The 19315-nt window shown below is 41.6% G+C and overlaps 1 protein-coding gene across 1 annotated transcript in view; it reads left to right on the forward strand.

Annotated features, from left to right (window-relative positions):
* The first annotated feature begins 395 nt into the window (after positions 1–395).
* Positions 396–19315, forward strand: part of LOC129411107 (uncharacterized) — a 24064-nt gene continuing 5144 nt past the window's right edge. Inside the window, exons 1-8 of the mRNA XM_055161052.1 lie at positions 396–453; positions 5977–6132; positions 6197–6304; positions 11692–11817; positions 17132–17296; positions 18427–18528; positions 18749–18871; positions 19245–19315. The exon at positions 19245–19315 is cut by the window's right edge and continues 49 nt beyond it. Of these exons, the coding sequence (XP_055017027.1) occupies positions 396–453; positions 5977–6132; positions 6197–6304; positions 11692–11817; positions 17132–17296; positions 18427–18528; positions 18749–18871; positions 19245–19315 (909 nt within the window). The remainder of the gene's footprint in view (positions 454–5976; positions 6133–6196; positions 6305–11691; positions 11818–17131; positions 17297–18426; positions 18529–18748; positions 18872–19244) is intronic.

Below are 19315 nucleotides of genomic sequence, written 5' to 3' on the forward strand. Positions count from 1 at the left end.
ACAAGAGGAGAGCAAAAGGAGCAGAGCCAGAAAAGGAGAACCAAAGGAGGAGAGCCAGAGGAAGAGAGTCGAAGGAGCAAAGCCAGAAGAGCAGAGCTAGAGGAGAAGAGCCAAAGGAGTAGTGACAGAGGAGAGCCAGAGGAGCAGAGCCAAAAGAGAGACAAAAGAGGAGAGTCAAAAGAGGAGAGCCAGAGGAGCAGAGTGAAAGAAGGAGAACCACAAGAGAAGAGCCAGAGGAAGAGAGCCAGAAGAGCAGAGTTAGAAGAGGAGAGCCAAAAGAGAAGAGCCAAAAGAGAAGAGCAAAAGGAGCAAAGCCAGATTAAGAGAACCAGAAGAGGAGAGCCAGAGGAGCAGAGCCAGAAAAGGAGACAGAAACGACAAACGCCACCAAAACCATGAAGACTTGTGTGAAGCTGCTGTCTGTAACTGTCCTGTTTCTTTGCATCTACTCAGGTGAGAGCGCACACACGTTCAGTCCTGATCTGTTCCCTTGTCTGTGAATGAATTTACTGTTTTAAACGAGTAGCTGTGTTCATTGAGTTTCATTTAAGGTCAAATGCTGTGTGTACTCCTGTCGTTCCGTACAAATCCAACAGTCCCGGGGCTCTTGACTTCCTTTTTTTTTTTTTTTTTTGAGGCATTTTTTTTTTTTTTTCAAATTTCCATGCATATCTTTGGCTGGAATTGGAAAGTTTGTGTTAGACTCCCCGTTACGCCTTCCCAGTGGCTTTTATCTGCACAATGAGACCAGAGAGAGCTTCATTCAGACTCCACCTCCCATCTGAATCCAAACTGTCACTCATATGTTTATTTCTTCTAGATTTGTCTGAAAAAGCTTTACTTGGAGCTGCATACACATCTACGCCTGTCATGATAACACATCTGACTTATTTAGACTTTTACTCATGAAGAATGTATTATTATCCTTTATATTTTTACCTGGTCCCCGGAGGTTTGACCAGGTTTTGTATTCACCGTGTGTGTGTCTGTCCACCTGCGATAATTCCACTATTTATGGACCAATTGTCACCAAATTTGGTACGTGGGTCAAGCCCCAGTGTCCGATGCCGCAAAAAAAGTTTGGTGAGGATCCGAGGTCATTGGAGGTCACACGGGTCAATTGAATGGTCACGCCATTATAAAGGATTTGGCAGTTTCGGCAATTTCTGAACCATCTGCGGTGTAAAATATTCAATCCAATCATTACACAAGTTGGCACACACATAACCGGGGCACACTGGATGTTATAGGTTGAAACTGGTGAAGGTAACCAGGGTCAAATATGTGTTTTTGGTCATAACTCTGCGAAGGATCGAGCTCGAGCAATGGGAGTGTCTCAAAATCTCAGAAAAATTATTATCTATTTTAGTGCTGTCATGCGATTAAAAAAATTGAGAGATTAATTAATTATGATCTGTAATTAATTAATCTAATTAATCTCATTTTAATCTCACCTAAAAATTGCTGAGAAAAGCTTCAATTTGAGGTATTTTCATTTAAATTCATTATTACATTATTGTGGCAGATCAAAAGACTGATATAGATTTTAAAAAGTGACTTTATAAAGTCATTTATTGTTTAACAAATCTCTCCAAATTGACTGTTGAGCCCAAGTCTCCATGAATCAGAAACTGTTTGTTGTAAAGTAGCAAAGACGAGGAAATCTGAACATAATAACTTTTGTCAACTTAAAGACAATAAAAAGTCCAGTCTTTCCTTAACCATATAAAAAATATTATTGATAGAGAAATGTTTTATATATGAGATCACTGGTTTTAGTCCTTGTTTTAGTCCTGGTTTAGACCTGCTTTAGTCCTAGTTTAGTCCTGGAATGGATTAATCCTGTTTTAGTCCTGGTGTTAGTTCTGGTTTAGTCCTGGTTTAGACCTGGTTTAGACCTGGTTTAGACCTGGTTTTAGTTCTGGTTTATTCCTGGTTTAGACCTGGTTTTAGTTCTGGTTTAGTCCTGGTTTAGACCTGGTTTAGACCTGGTTTAGACCTGGTTTAGTTCTGGTTTTAGTTCTGGTTTTGGTTCTGGTTTAGTCCTGGACTGGTTTAGTCCTGGTTTAGACCTGGTTTAGTCCTGGACTGGATTAGTCCTGGTTTTAGTCTTGGTGTTAGTTCTGGTTTAGAGGTTCACAGGAGGAAGTGCGGTTTACGCCGCGTACGCGAGAAAACACGATCCACACGCGGCTCACGGGAGCACGTCAGTGTCCACGCAGTAACTACGGAAGGAAACGTGGTCCGCGCGTTCTCAGGTTAATGACGATGATGAAGGTGTGTGTTTGTTTGTGTTGTGTGTGTTGTGTTGTTTTGTGTGTGTTTTGTGTTTGTGTGTTTGTGTTGTGTGTGTGTGTGTGTTTGTGTTTTGTGTGTTGTTTGTGTGTGTGTTTGTGTGTGTGTTTGTGTGTGTTTGTGTGTGTTTGTGTTGTTTGTGTGTTGTTTGTGTGTGTTTGTGTGTGTTTGTGTGTTGTGTGTGTGTGTGTTTGTGTGTGTTTGTGTGTGTGTTTGTGTGTGTGTGTGTGTGTGTGTGTGTGTATAGGACAGTAGTGCAGACATCATGAGTCTATGCAGGTTGTTTTCACCAGTGACATTTAAGTTGTAGTTGATTTTATATTTGTTATTTTCTTTTATATTTCACGTCGGGAGAATAATTTCCAAGACACGAATGTGTTTTTACCTGTGCACTGCTGCTCTGTTCTACTGGCTCTTCGACCTCGTCCATTGTGCGACTGACGCCGCCAGCGTTAACATAATGTTTACATCGCTGTTACTGCGCGCGTTTTGTGTGGGTTTCCGGCAATGAGTGGAATTACCGAAATAAAAAAAATTATAAATGTGTTTTTTGTGTGTGTGTGTGTTATTGTCCCAACAACACATAAAAACAGGTTTTATAATAAAGCAACTCGCATACAGAAACACTAAAGTTAGAGATTAAAAATGAGATTAACGCGATTAAAAAATATAACGCGCTAAATATGACTGTAATTAATTAATCGCAATTAACGCGATAATTTAAAATATGCATAGTTTTCCAGATAATCACTAATTCTAACAGTTCCTTTCTCTTTCAGTGTAGCCGTTAAAATTCTAATTGGAATGAAAATCATTTCCATTTCTTGTTTTTCTGGAGAAACACAACACACTGATCTACAGTCACACAACTAACACACACACAACTCATAAAAAATGACATTTTAGTTCCACACTAGTAAACACAGACATTCTCATGTGTGACCAACATCACACAAATGTTCATGGGCCTGTACACATACACACATTATATTGTGGATATAATGATCATGTGATATGGGCTGGACTCCTCATAAACTGCTTCTGTGCTGATGAACTGACCCACCGACGCCTCATGGGGACCAGGTTGTTATCTCTGACTGCCCTTGTTGCTCTTTGTTATTATATTTATTTATTTGTGATGTGTGAGCCACTGTGTTCAAGTAATTTCCCTTGTGGATCAATAAAGTTTGTCTAAGTCTAAGTGATCATCCCTACATCTTTCTGGCCGTTCTGAACATAAAGGCATAACCGGCCTGATTAAAACACTTTTAAGGGAGTAAGGTGTACTTTTTGGGGCACAGATTGAATTGATACGATTTTATGATTACATTTGATTATTGATGAACCAAACATTCCTAAAAATGAGTCGAGATCATAGACTGTGTGGACATCGATAATCTGCCGCGTTCCAAATGGGCGACGTCACACTCGCTTCTTTATTAAGGATTCACGTGACTTAATTGTTTTGGCGGCCGTACTGGAGGTCAAGGTCGGTCCAGGTTCAGTTTCTACAGTATAATCATGGCTACTTTAAACAGCGCAAATAACATAAAACTGTCTGAAACCTCCAGCCGTCATTAGAAAGATGTAACGCTAAAGTCGTCCTCCTGGGTTGTGGAACAGATCTATAATTCCGACGCTCTGTGCCCAACCTCTAATGTCCAGATATTTATAACGACTTAATTCATCCGACATCATGCTGCACCAAGCAAGAACTGAGAAGCTACACGGGGTTAGAGGATTATAAATATTTTGTAGTGGGATGCGTGAGGTCTTTGTTGATCACCAAACATCACATCTGTTCCTGGTAACAGCCAGGGGGAAGTAGAACGGGGGTCAAAATCAGAGCCGGAGCTGCCCTGGACGGTGGAAATTGAAGGGGAGATTCCATGCCGGCGAAAGTGACAAGACCCCACAATCGCACACAAATACTACACGTTGGTCCAGATGGATAGTTTGACCTCCAATATGGCGGCATAAACAACAGGTCACGTGCTTTTGTGATGTAGATGCAAAACTTTAATACAGGCGATGGTTGAACTACACTCCAGGTTTTGAGTTTAACTGCTGATGTTTGTGGTGCTGTTGAGCTTTAGTTTGTGACTGGGAGCACATGTCCTGGGCTTATCCTGGTCTTTTCTCTTCCAGCTGCTGGGCTGGAGTGTATGTCCTGTGCAGACTTCAGTTGTTCTTCACAGAATCCACAGACCTGCTCCTCCTGGCAGACTCTGTGCTACACAAGCGCCATCAATGGTAACTGCACTCACAACTATGTCCAAAACTACAGCAGGATAAAGGAACTTGTCAAAGCGTAAACCGTGTAGTGAGCAGTCAGTTCAGGTTCACATTTAGGACCAGCACACGAGGCACATGGGCCATTCATTTCTCCAACAGGAATTTATTAACTCATATATTAGTATATTAGTATTAGTGTATAAGTTCAAAGGCATCACGGAGGGTAAACAGCTACGTGCTAACTAATATAACACATAAAACAGCTGTTTTAAGTCTAAAAGGAACATTTAAAACACAAGATTCTGCTAAACTTTGTAACTTTATAAACTAGCAGCAGAGACAGATTTTACGTAAAGTTATAAATCTTGTGCTCATTAGTTACCAGTAGCTAATTAGTCCTGAGCTTTCAAGGAAGCTTCATGGGAGATTTAGTCTACATCCACACGACAATGCTCCTGGATTTTTTTCCCATCCACACACGTGTCAGATCAATAAATATTCACGTCCAGACGACAACGGAGCAGTGAGTGAAAATGATGTAATACATCTGCCACACCTGTATGTGGCGCTGTTAACAATGATAATAATATTTAATAATGCAAATCTCATCACCATTTTTTAAACTTATTTATTATTATTATTTAGTCTATTTTAGATGTATCCCATAAATATCGCAGTTTTGTTTTGCAAAAGTTAAACGTAAGTTTTCGTTTTTTAGCCATAAGATTTGGATGAGAATTATTAGAATAAAATCCAACTGTTTAATTACCCGTAATTGCGTAATATATTTTATTGATCCGTGTAATCTGCGTGGTGTGTGTTGTTAGCGTTAGAAGCGTGTCTTGGTTGCTGGGCGACGGGAGCAGCTCCGTAGTCTACACCTGTCACATTTCAGCAACGGGTCTTGTGGTCCGCGGAGCAGAGTCCTGCACAGGTCCATTTTTGGAGACTCTCACACGCCCGCGCAGTACAGAACCACCAGGACTGAAAACTAGGACTATACCATGACTAAACCATGACTAAACCAGAACTGCACCAGAACTTACTGGCGGACGGGCTCGGAGGTGCACCCGCGTAGACCGTCGGTTGACCACAGGCAGAAGGACTGCCGCAGAGCCCAGCTGGAACCCATTCTAAAAAAACACCGTTTTCGCCCACCTGAAACTCTGGCTCTGTGTGGAAGAAATTCCAAAACGACAGACACACTTCACCGTTTTGACCAAAAAACGTTGTCGTGTGGACAGGTCCTTAGTCTCTCTCAAACTCGTCCACTTGGGGTTGGACATAGTAACTCAGAGTAAACAACAAAACACAACTCTGACTAAGTTTTTGATGTAGAAACAACATTATAACATAGATCAGAAAATACCTCAATATGTGCCCTTTAAAAATGATTGGCCTCTAGAACGTAGTGATGTCAGTGGGTTTGTCCTGTTACTGTTGCAGACTCTGGGAGAATCACGATCATTAAAGGCTGTACGTCTCCAGACAACAACGGGTGTACTGATGGAGGCACCTTCTACTCGTACAACTACGGCTCCTCCCGCCTCCACAAGATCATGTGTTGTGACTCAGACCAGTGTAACTCCGCCGAGCTCCCCAGTGAGTGACACTGACCAAACTCTCCACGCTCCCACATCAACCATTAACCTGTGTTGTGTTTCAGTCCCTGCGCCCCCTGCTGGCTCTCTGCAGTGCTACGGCTGTGACCCTCATACCTACGAGTGTAGTACTAATGTGACCTGTAACGTCGAGGAGGTGTGCGCAGGATTTGGTCAGTGTGTTCAATAAGCTGTCGAAACTCTTTTTGTAACAAATACATCTTGGAACAGTTATTATTGTTTTTATTAGACATAAGCTTAAATATTTGGAAGTTACTAAAAATAATAGCTTCTTCTCGTCCGGGCTCACAGTGTCATACAGCATCATGCTCCTCATTCTTCTCTCCAGCGGCTACACGTCCACTCTAGTCCACCTGCAACTTGTCTCTAACTGTCAGAGCATCTCCCCAGCACATGATGCCAAAAACACAGCACTGACCTCAACAGACTGATAAAAAGTTACAGCAGGGTCACCAAACTTTTTTTTTCTGGGGATCACATTATCGTTCCTGACTGTGATGGGGACCGGGTTCGGGTCGGCCGTAAAACAGAATAGTTTGACCCTGACGAAGCAGATATATATTATATAAACCACCACACTTTCTTGAAATATCAGACAAAATGCACGGTGTTTACACTGAACAAGAAAAAAAATTGGTCATCTACTGTTTTTTGGGTCCTGAGTTATGACCCGTTGAAATGGTCATTCTCTCAAATATTCAGTTTTACAGTTAGTTTGTAAATATCTGCTTGGAGTAAATAGATCTTGGACCTCAAAAATTGAAAAAAAAAAAAAAAATTGAGCGGCAACCAAATTTGAGATTTTGGGGGCCCACAGCGCCCTCCTTAAGAAACCCAATATTTGACAGACAGATTTAGAATCTTTGACCAAGAATCTACAATAATACAAATTTCAGCTTCCTAGCTCTATTTTTTATGAAGTTATGGTCTCTCAAACATGCTTATGAATTAAGGTGTACAAAAAAATGGGCATGGCCCCAAAATTTCATCAGGCCATAACTCAGGAACGGAAGGGATTGAGCTAAAATTTTAGATTCTTTCATTTGGTCATTTTAGAAATTTTTGAATTTTTTCAAGCCAACTCACAACAGAGGACACACTCTGGATCTGGTCATCACCTATGGCCTGACCACTAGTGTGTCCTCTGTTGTTGACCTGGCTGTGTCTGACCACTACTGCGTGTTTTTTAACATCACTGGTTTTATACAACGTGAGACCTCTGTGAGAACTGTGAGGAAGCGCCGTCTGACCCCTGAAGTGGCTGCAAATTTTATCGAAGTTTTAGATAAAAATCCCCCAATGGTTTTACCTGCCCCTTGCGATTTTATCACCGACTATTTTAACAGTAAACTACGGTCAGCTCTGGATCTGGTTGCTCCACTAAAAACTAAAAGCATAACCAAAATAAAACCTCCATGGAGAACTGAAGAGCTGACAAAATTCAAGAGAGAGTGCAGGAGGGCAGAACGGAGATGGAGAAAAAACAAAACTACAATAAACTACCAATTATTCAGTGATCAACAACGTACATACAACAACGCAATAAGAAACGCAAGAAACCATTACTTTTCCACAATAATCACCAATCACAAGAATAATCCTAAGGTCCTCTTCTCAACCATTAACAACATTTTAAACCCTCATTTTAGCACGTTTTACTTAACACCCACTGACTCTCTCTGTGAGCAGTTTGCAGACCACTTCACGGGTAAGATAAACACTATCAGATGTGATATTTTATCTTGTCAAAGCTCTGTTTTTAGTACATCTGAGTGTTTGTCTAGACCAGAGGAAACACTGGACAGTTTTGTCCTGGTTAATGCTGAGATGCTTGACAAAGTTTTCTCCTCAGTGAGGCCCACCACATGTCTTTTAGATCCAATTCCCACTCCATTTTTTAAGTCATTTTATGGATCTTTTAGGGATGAGCTTTTAACCATGATGAATTGCTCTCTTCAGACAGGGGTCTTTCCCTCTGCCTTCAAAGCAGCGGTGGTGAGGCCCCTGCTGAAGAAGAGCAATTTAGATTTTAATGATTTTAACAACTACCGACCAGTGTCTAACCTACCATTTTTAAGCAAAATTTTAGAAAAAACTCGTTTTTATCCAACTAAATAATTTCTTAGACGATCACAACATCTTGGAAAAATTTCAGTCTGGTTTTAGGGTGAACCACAGCACCGAGACCGCCCTGGCAAAGATTTTAAATGATTTTAGATTAAATTATGATTCACAAAAGGTAACCGTGTTGGTTCTACTGGATCTGAGCGCCGCCTTTGACACAGTAGACCACACTATTCTTTTAACTCGCCTAAAAGACCTCGGCCTCTCAGGTGCTGTTCACAGATGGTTCACATCCTACCTCACAGACAGAACATTTATGGTGAGTGTAGACACATGCTCCTCCAGGGTCCATAAAATCACATGTGGTGTGCCCCAGGGCTCCATTTTAGGCCCTGTGCTTTTTAACTTGTACATGCTCCCTCTTGGTGGTGTCATCAGGAGACATGGAATCAACTTCCACAGCTATGCAGATGATACGCAGCTTTACATCTCCATGTCTCCTGATGACACCAGACCAATGGATGCCCTTTTTAACTGCATTCTAGAAATTAAGTCCTGGATGGCAGAAAACTTCCTCCAGCTTAACCAGGACAAAACTGAGGTTTTAGTCATTGGTCCTGAGGCCCAGAGAGAGAAACTTTTACCCAAATTCCAAACACAGTCCTTTAACCCATCTCCTCTAGTGAAAAAACCTGGGCGTCATTTTTGACTCTGAGCTAACTTTTATCCCACACATTAAGAACATCACAAAAATTGGTTTTTATCACCTAAAAAACATAGCCAGAGTTCGCCCCATTCTCTCTCTCTGGCCAACACCGAGACGCTGATGCTTTTTATCACCAGTCGAATAGACTACTGTAATGCCCTGCTCTCTGGTCTTCCCAAAAAGAGTATTTCAGGTTTTGCAATTATTACAAAATTCAGCAGCACGTGTCCTGACGAGGACCAGAGGGCGGGACCACATTACACCGGTTTTAAAATCACTGCATTGGCTCCCTGTGTGTTTCAGGATCGATTTTAAAGTTCTTTTACTGGTTTTTAAATGTCTTAATGGTCTTGGGCCTTCTTATCTTTCAGAACTGCTTTTACCTTACGAACCCTCGCGGACCCTGCGCTCCTCTGGCAGCAGGTTCCTGGTCATTCCCAAAGTCAGGACACACACTCACGGAGAGGCGTCTTTTCAGCACTATGGCCCCCGTCTATGGAACTGCCTGCCGGAGGAGCTCAGGGCTGCAGAGAACGTTCATGTTTTTAAGAGTAGGCTCAAGACCCACCTTTTTAGCTTAGCTTTTGATTGAAATCTTATACTTTTACTTGTTTTTATTGTACACATTTTACTATATTTATTTATCTTAGGCATATTTTTTAGGATTTCCAGTGTTTCCTCTGTAGGAGCCTCTGCATCGGGAGTGGAGGTCAGCTGTGGCTGCTGGGTCTGTCATGTGGGCTCCTGGTGGAGGGATGGTGCTTGGGCCTCAGGTGTCTGGGCTTCATCTCTCCCCTGGCTCCTGTGGTGGTTCCTGGTGGTGGTGGACGTCTCTCTGCTCCCGGTGCAGACGGCTCCTCTGATGGTGCTTTCTCAACTGGTTCGCCTGTATTCAGCCTCACATTTTATTGTGTCCGGTTATGTATTTTAGCGTGTGAGTGTGTGTGTGTGTGTGTGTGTGTGTGTGTGTGTGCATGTTTGTGTGTATGTGAGTGTGTGTTTGGGTTGTTTGACTATGTGGGGTTGGGGGTGCGGGGGTTGGGTTGGTGGGTGGGTGGTTGGGTGGTTGGAAATGCGGGACTGTTTTTAATCACTGTAAAGCACTTTGTGTTGCATTTTGTATGAAAAGTGCTTTATAAATAAAGTTTGATTTGATTTGATTTGATTTGAAATCTGAGATGGCTCATAGGGGAGGGCGGCTGATTTCATATGGACTGACCCCTTGACTCTCTCTGTCAAGTTTTTGTACTTTAACACGAGCCATTTTGCACTACAGTACTCTGTCCTTAACTGTACTACAGTACTCTGTCCTTAACTGTACTACAGTACTCTGTACAGTACTCTGACTGTCACTGTTTGATCTTGAGCTTTTCAGGTGACGAAATTTCAGTGGCAAATTTGGGGGCAAATATGTCACATAATTATTTGAATATAAATTCTTCTTATAAATGTCATTTTTAATTGAAAAAAATCAACAAACTACAAGATGCAGACATGTTATTATTTGCCATAAAGTAATTTAAAAAAAAATAGGCCATGACAACTTTAGAGTATTACCTCTATGGGCCAGTTCAGGTGGTGGGGGCAGAGGGGGTGGGGCCGGTCAAAGGGGTGTAGAGGGTCGGAGTTGGCCCGCGGGCCTTAGTTTGATGACCCTTGGATTACAGCATCTCATTATAGACATCCACAGATTTGAGCTTTCTAAAAAAGAAGAGTTTGCTCTGTTGACCGGCCAGTTCAGTTTGTGGTCCCAATGGACACCCAGATACTTGTGGTGACCACCTCAGTACTCTGTTATTCAATCAGCACAGACGTATGCTGTGTCTGCACCTGCCAAAAGTCCACAGTCATCTTCTTGGTGTTAAATGTATTTAAGACGAGACCATTCCTTCTGCTCCAGTGTGTCCCTTCATCCCCTCCCCTCACACATGGTCTCAGGATCCTGACCCTCGCTTCACTTCACTCAACGCAACAGCCACATTCCTCAGTAGTGAGCAGTACATTTTGATGCACGCTACAGTGTTTTTATCTGTGAAAACTTACAATACAGTATTACATTATATTACATAGAACTCACAAAAATATCTCAAGAACTCATCTTACTGAACAGGTTTGAGGAGTTCAAAGGGTTTTCCGAGCAGTCCCGTCTCCAATGCCAGACAATACAGGATTATTGAAGCATTAATACATCACTCAAAATACAATTCTGAGTAAAATAAAGAAACAAGGTGAAACCATTGTAAACAGAGGTGGATAGAGTAGCCAAAATATTTACTGAAGTAAGAGTGATCTTACTTCAGAATAATATTACTCAAGTCGAAGTACAAAGCAATAACTGAAGAAAAACTAAAACTATTACTCAAGAAAGAGTCACTGTCTGGACGTAGCATCTGTATTTTCAAAAGATACAAACAAAAATGAGAAAAATAAAATCATATGTGAAAAAGCGATGCAAGAAGAACAAACGTTCAAATCACTTCATATTCTCAACATACAGCTTTTGTTGGATTATGTTGTTTTCACACTGTGAATACGACAATCACATTCTTATTCACATTAAAATCTCAGAGAACGTTTGAATCAGAAGGCGTCAGAGCAGCTCCTCTCTCTCTCTTTCTCTAGAGTTGATTGTTTATCATATGTGTTTTGGTGGTGTAACATTTGCCCACTGTACTCCTGTGCTCTGTTCACTCTGCATGTTGTTTTGGTTGTTCTCATTATTGTCGTTGCTGTTCTCATTTTTGTCGTTGTTATTCTTGTTGTTGTTAGTGATGTCGGACGTACAGCCCTTCTACGGCTGTGTCTCCACAAACATCTGCAACACCAGTGACAACAGAGTGGTGTTCACGACCGAGAACCCTGTGTGCTGCAACACATCCCACTGCAACCGTCCAGGTCTGTCCCACGAATGTCCACAGCAGGTCCCGAGTCCAGCTCAATTAACCAAAATATTTCGAATGTCTCCGTTCTAGGTCCCACTCTGCTCAGTGTTTTCTAGATATGTCCACTGAGGTCATAAATATGTCCAAGACTTTTCCCACTCTATGACCAGTGTCCGAGTTGTGTCGCAGTAGGGGTCCCCAAACCCCGGGCCGCGGATCGGTATCTCCGTGTTTGTTTTCCCAGTGGGATGCGTTTATTGACAAAGACGATCTTTTCAAGTCTTTTGAACCATATCGCTTTTGTTTCTGGTTCTGATATTATTTTAGTTTTGGGATTCAGACATCGTAATTGTGTGGTTGTTGGATCCTAAAAGCGGAGAACGGCTCAAGAAACGGGCTTCGGAAGTTTGAACTCCATAACTGCAAAAGTGAATCAGATGTGTGTGACTCAAACCTCCGTTCAAACTGTTTCTCTTCCCAACAGAATTGAAAAACAGTGAAAGGTGAAGGTGATGGGCAGGATTGATCCACAGGAAGAACCAAAAGAAACCATTGTCTGCCTAAGAAATCATCCCGAGTCTGCAGTGAACATTTTGTATGTGGAGCGACGACAAAACAAAATCCCATTTATTAATCCAGAGGTGCAGAAGACAAACAGACTGAGCTGCACTTTCTTGTTCTTGTGGTTTTACAGCAACATCACGTCTTGGTCTCTTTGCAGTGGAAGGTGTTTCTTGGTGAACAGTTGGAGCCTTTCGCTTTGACGTTGACTTTTTAAACTTGTAAACCAAGGTTGAGCGAGGATCAGGATCCCACTTTGATGGTGCTCCACATACAGACTGTTCACTGCAAACTTAGGATGATTTCTTAGGCAGTCAAATGTTTCCTTTTTGTCCTTCCTTTGGATCAATCCTGCCCATCACCTTCACCTTTCACTATTTTTCAATTCCACTGGGAAGAGAAACCGTTTGAACAGAGGTTTGCAGTCACACACATCTGATTCCCTTTTGCATTTATGGAGTTCGCAAACTTCCAAAGCCCATTTCCTGAGTCGTTTTCCGCTGTTAGGATCCAACACCCACACAATTACAATGTCCGAATCCCAAAACTAAAATATGACAATATCAGAACCAGAAACAAAAGTGATATGGTTCAAAAGACTTGAAAAGATTGGTTTTGACAATAGACACATCCCACTGGGAAAACAAACATGGAGGTGTGACACTCACTTTTTCAGAAAATCCTTCTCAGTGTGCATTGCGCGATGACCAGAAGCCCAAAATTCGTGATGCATGTATAACGCTAATACTCCCTACGCACACTGACAATGAGAGCGTCACGGCCAACTACTGTAGTGGATGTGCAATTACACTTTATTCTAGCACGGCAAAAAAAAAAAAAAAAGCGCTCCCCCACTATTTGAGAAGGACTGGTCTAGATTCATTTTATTTGTGTACTTTTTGTGTACTTTTTAACACGTTGTCAGTGACATCCACCCACAGCTCCCTGTTCACTGCCTTATTTATTCATTTTAGCAATTTTACAAAAGACCTCATAAAAATCAAACTGGACAGGAAGTAGTGATGCTAACAGTGAGGATGCCGGGCTGGTCTCCAGACTGAACGGGCTTTTTCTGTGACAGAGATCGGGGTGGAGTGCAGCAAATGTACGGACAGCACCTGCTCCGATGAACACCCAGTGAAATGCTTCAAGAACTCCCCCTGTTACACCCGCACCAAAATTAGTAAGGTCTTGATTTTTTTTGGTTATGTCCAAATATCTATAGGTATAAATGCCCCAAGTATTTTCATTGTAGTACCTGTGTAGTGGCTGTGCTTTTTTCACACTATCTAGTTGATTAAAGAGAGGGAATTATGCTAAAATTACTATTATAATGTTCTTTCATCAATAATCATGCCTGAAGTGGTTTTATATGGTCGTTCGTGCATGTTTGAGTAATCTAGCAATCTCTCGCACCTAATTTTTCCATTTCTTTTATTGCAATTCAAGTCGTTTAAGTCCAACGAAGATCTTGAAATGGTTCAAAGTTAAAAACTGAACAGCCAGATGTTTAAAAAATATAAAAGAAACAAAACACAAGTCTAAGCTCTGTCAAAACTACCTCAGAACAAGATGGTAAAACCTGAAAACATGGAGTGTCCAGCAGCACAGTGTCCAGACTTAAACCCCATCGAGTTGGTTTGGGATGAACTGGACAGAAGAGTGAAGCGACCTACAAGTGCCACACATTTATGGGAACTTCTGCAACAGACTTGGGAAGAACTCTCTGAAGAATATTTGATTTCTGTTGTAAAAAGAACGAGCCATAAGTGTGTTCAGCTGTTAAATCTGCTAAAGGTGGACACACACATCAATCAAAAGTTTAGAATATGTTTTGGTCAACAATAGGGATCAGTAATATCATGGGCCATCACAATATATCGAATCACGGGTTTCTTTGCTTAAATTCTTTGTTATGGTGCAGCAATAGCTAAAAAAAACAAAGAACTACATAGACCATGATCCTTTGCTCCTTTTTGGTTCAAACTACATGAAGAAATAGCAGTTCTAAGCACTTTGAATTAAGCCTCGTCAAGGCATTTTAACCTGTTACCACCCGCCTCATTTTGGTGTGTGCACAATGGTAAGACATACCCAAATGCCATAGCTTATTAAAAGAAAACCTTAGAACCCACATGCTTGTGTGAGGCACTATTTTAAAGCTTAGGCCTTCTAGTTTCTGTAGATATGTACATGAAGACTGTGAGTGCTGCCTAACCTACAGTACAGTCAATTAAAATTGAAAAAAAAAAATATTTTTTTGCTTCGAAAAAAAAAATTGAAAAAAATAAAGGCCTTAGCTTGGGCATACTTCGTGCTAGGCATTTGTGACTCACTACACTCATTGTTCAAGTTGTTGGCAACAACTGTGTAGAATTTCAGATCTCTAGGACAAAGGGTTTTGATGCTGTGAGCCTTTGTGTAAACAAAATGACAATTTGGCACAAGATTGCCAAATTTGTGCCAAAATAATAATAATAATATAAAATAATAATCATTGTTATTATTATAATACTAATTCTTCTGAGCTTTAGGCATGTTTTCTCAAGAAAAAAAAACTAAAAGTAGCCAAAATTGTCTTCCAATTGGCAGTTCTGCTACTACTACTACTGCTCTCTGTGTCTCTCTCCTGTTCCTCTCGGCTGCGCGTATAAACACAGGGTCCGTTTCCAATACAATCTGAATGTCCCACCCACCGTTTGAAAGCTCTGGTGATAGGCTAAAACAATATGTCAATCACTTTCTGGAAGATCCAATGACTGAAGAGATTTCCCGTAAACAAACTGATGACGCGTGCGTAAAGCCAGGAAGTACGTGGGTGCGTTAGCTTTTTCAGCGGCTTGTCCCACCTAAACCCCGCCACCGACAACAGCGGGGAGGGTCTCATTTTGAAGCTAAGACTGTGAGGAAAACAAGCGTACCCAAGAGCGCCAAGAGAAACGGAACTCAGAGCGGGAGAAGAGGCGGAGGAGAGACATAATATTTTCATTCACGGATTCATCCACTCATACGGACGACTGGATTATTCCCCCACATGGAATTATTTTATGGAAAAATCAACTTGATATTCTTTTTCTGTGGATTATTACGGATTTATTGAGTACAACTTTTCATGGATTGAACGCGTTTTGGACCGACAGAACCGCTCAAAGGTAAGAAACGCGTATCTTATTCTTTGTTTATGATGTGAATTTTTAAATTCACATAAATTCGGGCTCGTTGTACGACATAAAATGAATGATATGGTTGTTTTATTGATAAATTAAGCTTTCAAACGATGTATGGCATGCAGGTAGTGAAAACAATAATGAAGGTGAATATACAGAGTGAAATTTTTTATTGGAAAATCGCCCGCCGGCGGACGGGTGGATGGGAAAAAGTAGCATATTCACAATTTTGTTAGCCTCCAAAATATACTGCATGAAATATCATACCGTGAGATTTGGATATCGTTACATACCTAGTCAACAGTAAAGAGTAAACAGTAAAAAACTGGAAAAACTGTGGTGTTCTAAAACTTTTCACCGGTAGTGTAGCTCTTTTTTGGACACTCTAAGCCTACGTTCAGACTGCAGCCTGAAGTGACCCAAATCTGATTTTTTGGCCTCTATGTTCCTGTATCTGATCTTTTAATGACACAGATCCGATTTTTTCAAATGTGACCCAGGACACTTGGATATGTGCTCCTGAAACCGATACATATCTGATCTTTTGACATGCGACTTCAGTGTGAACGGCCAAAGTGCATTCATCCACCTACACGTTATCAACAAGACACAAACGTCACTATTCTGCGCTGAAGTAGGAGAAAATTGTTAATGAACTCTGTGTCACTGAAGTGAAGTACATCACCACTCACCACTCTTGGCTCCGTCTCCACATCCACACAAACGTTCTGTCCCACAAAACACCACGACCAAAAACCTCGTCCTTCTCCTTCTCAATCTCCTCCTTAAAACAAGTAAGTTGTTCATGTTCTGGCTCCGGTACGAGAGGAACTTTAAAATCTCCAGGTGCTCGATGCTGCGTCCATGTTTGGACAACTTCTGTAAACAGAGACGCTCGCTGCGGTTGACGTCGTCGTGTCTCCAGTGTGCATGCGGGACACTTTTGGGTCTTTAATGTTCACACTGGAGTCACATACAAGTCACATTTAATTGGAAATGTGAACGACCTTGCAAAAACATCGGATTTCACAAAAAAATCTGAATTGAGCATTAAGCCCTGCAGTCTGAACGTGGCCAAAGAGGCTTTACGGGGCATTATTCATTCAGTTGGGGAGACTGACGAAAGCGAGGCCCCTGATCTGCACCATCGGCCCCTCCAACCATCCCCGATACTCACGCACACACTACTTTCATACCAGCCGATGTAGGTGAAATTTTTTTGCCACTGGTGCCCCCCTGTGGTACCTGATTTTCTCAGCAGTCTCCCATCCTAGTACTCACCAGGGCCAGCTTTGCCCTTCTAAGATCTGACGAGATCAGGTTTTGACAAGGAGGTATGGCCAGTAAGTTATAAGGTGTTTATTTCACAGAGGCTGACCTGCTATGTGAACACTAATGCCATAATGTGGTCAAAAATCTGGCTAAATTGATTATCTCTGGGACAGATAAACAGGGAACTTACTTCTGGACTGTGCCGTTTCTCCCTCTGGTCAAACATTCTTGTCTTGTTTGGTCAGTAGTTTGCACCTGTCACTGTTTGTGTTTGCTCAGTTCTCCTCTTGCTCCTCTGACTGGTTGTTGTTTGTTTCTGGCTTTCAGCAACCTACAGTGATGGTACAAACTACACTTCATTGGCAAAAGGCTGCATCATTGAGAACCTGTGCTCCATAGCCCAACCTGAAGTCTTCTCCTTCAATACGGGCCACCACACAGAGACGCTCTCCTGCTGCAACGTCGACGGATGCAACGCGCTCCCTCAGACGGGTCAGTCTCTGCTATTTCAGTCATTAGTGCTATTAAAACAAGAAGAAGGCCTGCAAAAACAAAAAAAGCAAAAAAAAAAAGAGCTAATCTCATCCTATGCACCCAGTCACATGTTAAGACTGAAGTATTAGATTAAAGCCACACTATGTCACTTTTAGACAAAAATGAGACTAAGTTAATTCCATAAAAAGAAGGAGCAGGTAAGTGCATGGGGGGATCTGGTAGTAATATCACGTGTATGTATAAAAAATATATAAAAAAGGTAAAGTGCACATCAAACATTTTAGACCACAATAGTATGAGATAGTAAAAACAGACTCGGAAAAAACAGGAATATACTATAATATAATATATTAGTGCAAAATACAGTGAAAAATACATCAGAGGCTCTTTCCCTTATGACAATAAAGTCCTTTATTTGCACATGAACAGCCAACACATTTTATTTTCATATATATATATATATATATAGCCACAGCTGCCCTGGGACAGACTGACGGAAGCGAGGCTGTCAATCTGCGCCATCTAAAACATTTTGCAAATTTCTTTTTACTATCCCATAAGATAAAAACATGTTTGTCTCATATTGGTTGTTTTTATTAAACAGAAAAACCCAGAAAAAACATTAGTGCTTGCTCTAAGTGGACTTCATTCTCCACAAACCTGACTAGGGCCTCCTCCTGCTATATATCGTACCAAATATATTAACTCTCCTTTAACTGTCCATTTCCACCTCCAGAAAGTAATGTACTGTATAATGTGGTAATCTACTCTAAAGTGTCGCCAAAATCATCAAAAACAGTTTGTCACACGTTTGGTCTCAACACAAACACACATGTATTGGCATTTTACATCTTTAGCATTAACACAATTACAGGTGTTTCATCACAGAAAATGACTGGGAGAGGGTACACCTCTTCACAGATCTGACCTGTAATATAGACTGGTGGCATCACATGCTTATTATAGTCATCATAATTGTGGAACAATCTAGTCAAAGGTTTATCTCCATGGAAACTAAAGATGTTACACGGTGTAACTTTAAATGTCTCTTTTAGCACATGTGCCCTTGTTGTCAGTCAGCATCACCTGAAGTGTGTCTTATAAACCTGTGTTGTGTTTCCTCTCAGCGCCCGCTGCCGGCTCTCTGCAGTGTTACGCCTGCACATATTGGATAGAAAACTGCACATACATAAGCTGTGACGCAGGGCAGAGCTGCACAAACATTTCATGTATGTATCCTGTGTATATGTAATGAAATACTCCTGTCTTTATCCAACTACCTCCAGTGAAGTTTGAAAAGTGTGGACCACGTTTTATAAGATATGAAACACTATATATTTACATATTTACAAGGGACATTTAAACCTTTTCCCGTGAACTTCCTTCTGCTGGTGACTTAAATACTGTTTGTTTTGTACGCTCTGAAATCTTGGGGACTGTTTTTGGCAGACTATGGGCGTGACATGACCGGCTGTGTGTCCAACAATCTGTGTAACACTCGAATGCTTCATCTGGATATGAACCCCAGCGACTCTGTGGTCTGCTGCAACACCACCCACTGCAACCAGCCAGGTAACATCTCAACTGCTCCACAAACCTCCACGCAACTGCTCCACAAACCTCCACGCAACTGCTCCACAAACCTCCACGCAACTGCTCCACAAACCTCCACGCAACTGCTCCACAAACCTCCACGCAACTGCTCCACAAACGCAACTGCTCCACAAACCTCCACACAACTGCTCCACAAACCTCCACGCAACTGCTCCACAAACCTCCACGCAACTGCTCCACAAACCTCCACGCAACTGCTCCACAAACCTCCACAACTGCTCCACAAACCTCCACACAACTGCTCCACAAACCTCCACACACCTGCTCCTCCACAGTCTCCTGGACAGTAAACCCTTTAGTTAAGACCAAGTTCTTTTTTCATCTTTTGCAGCTAGTGCAGCCCTAACTACTAGTACTACTACTAGTACTACTACTAGTACTACTACTACTACAACTACTACT

The sequence above is a fragment of the Boleophthalmus pectinirostris genome, unplaced genomic scaffold (assembly GCF_026225935.1).
Source record: "Boleophthalmus pectinirostris isolate CB_2022bp ecotype Guang Dong unplaced genomic scaffold, ASM2622593v1 HiC_scaffold_3, whole genome shotgun sequence".
NCBI classification, from domain to species: domain Eukaryota; kingdom Metazoa; phylum Chordata; class Actinopteri; order Gobiiformes; family Gobiidae; genus Boleophthalmus; species Boleophthalmus pectinirostris.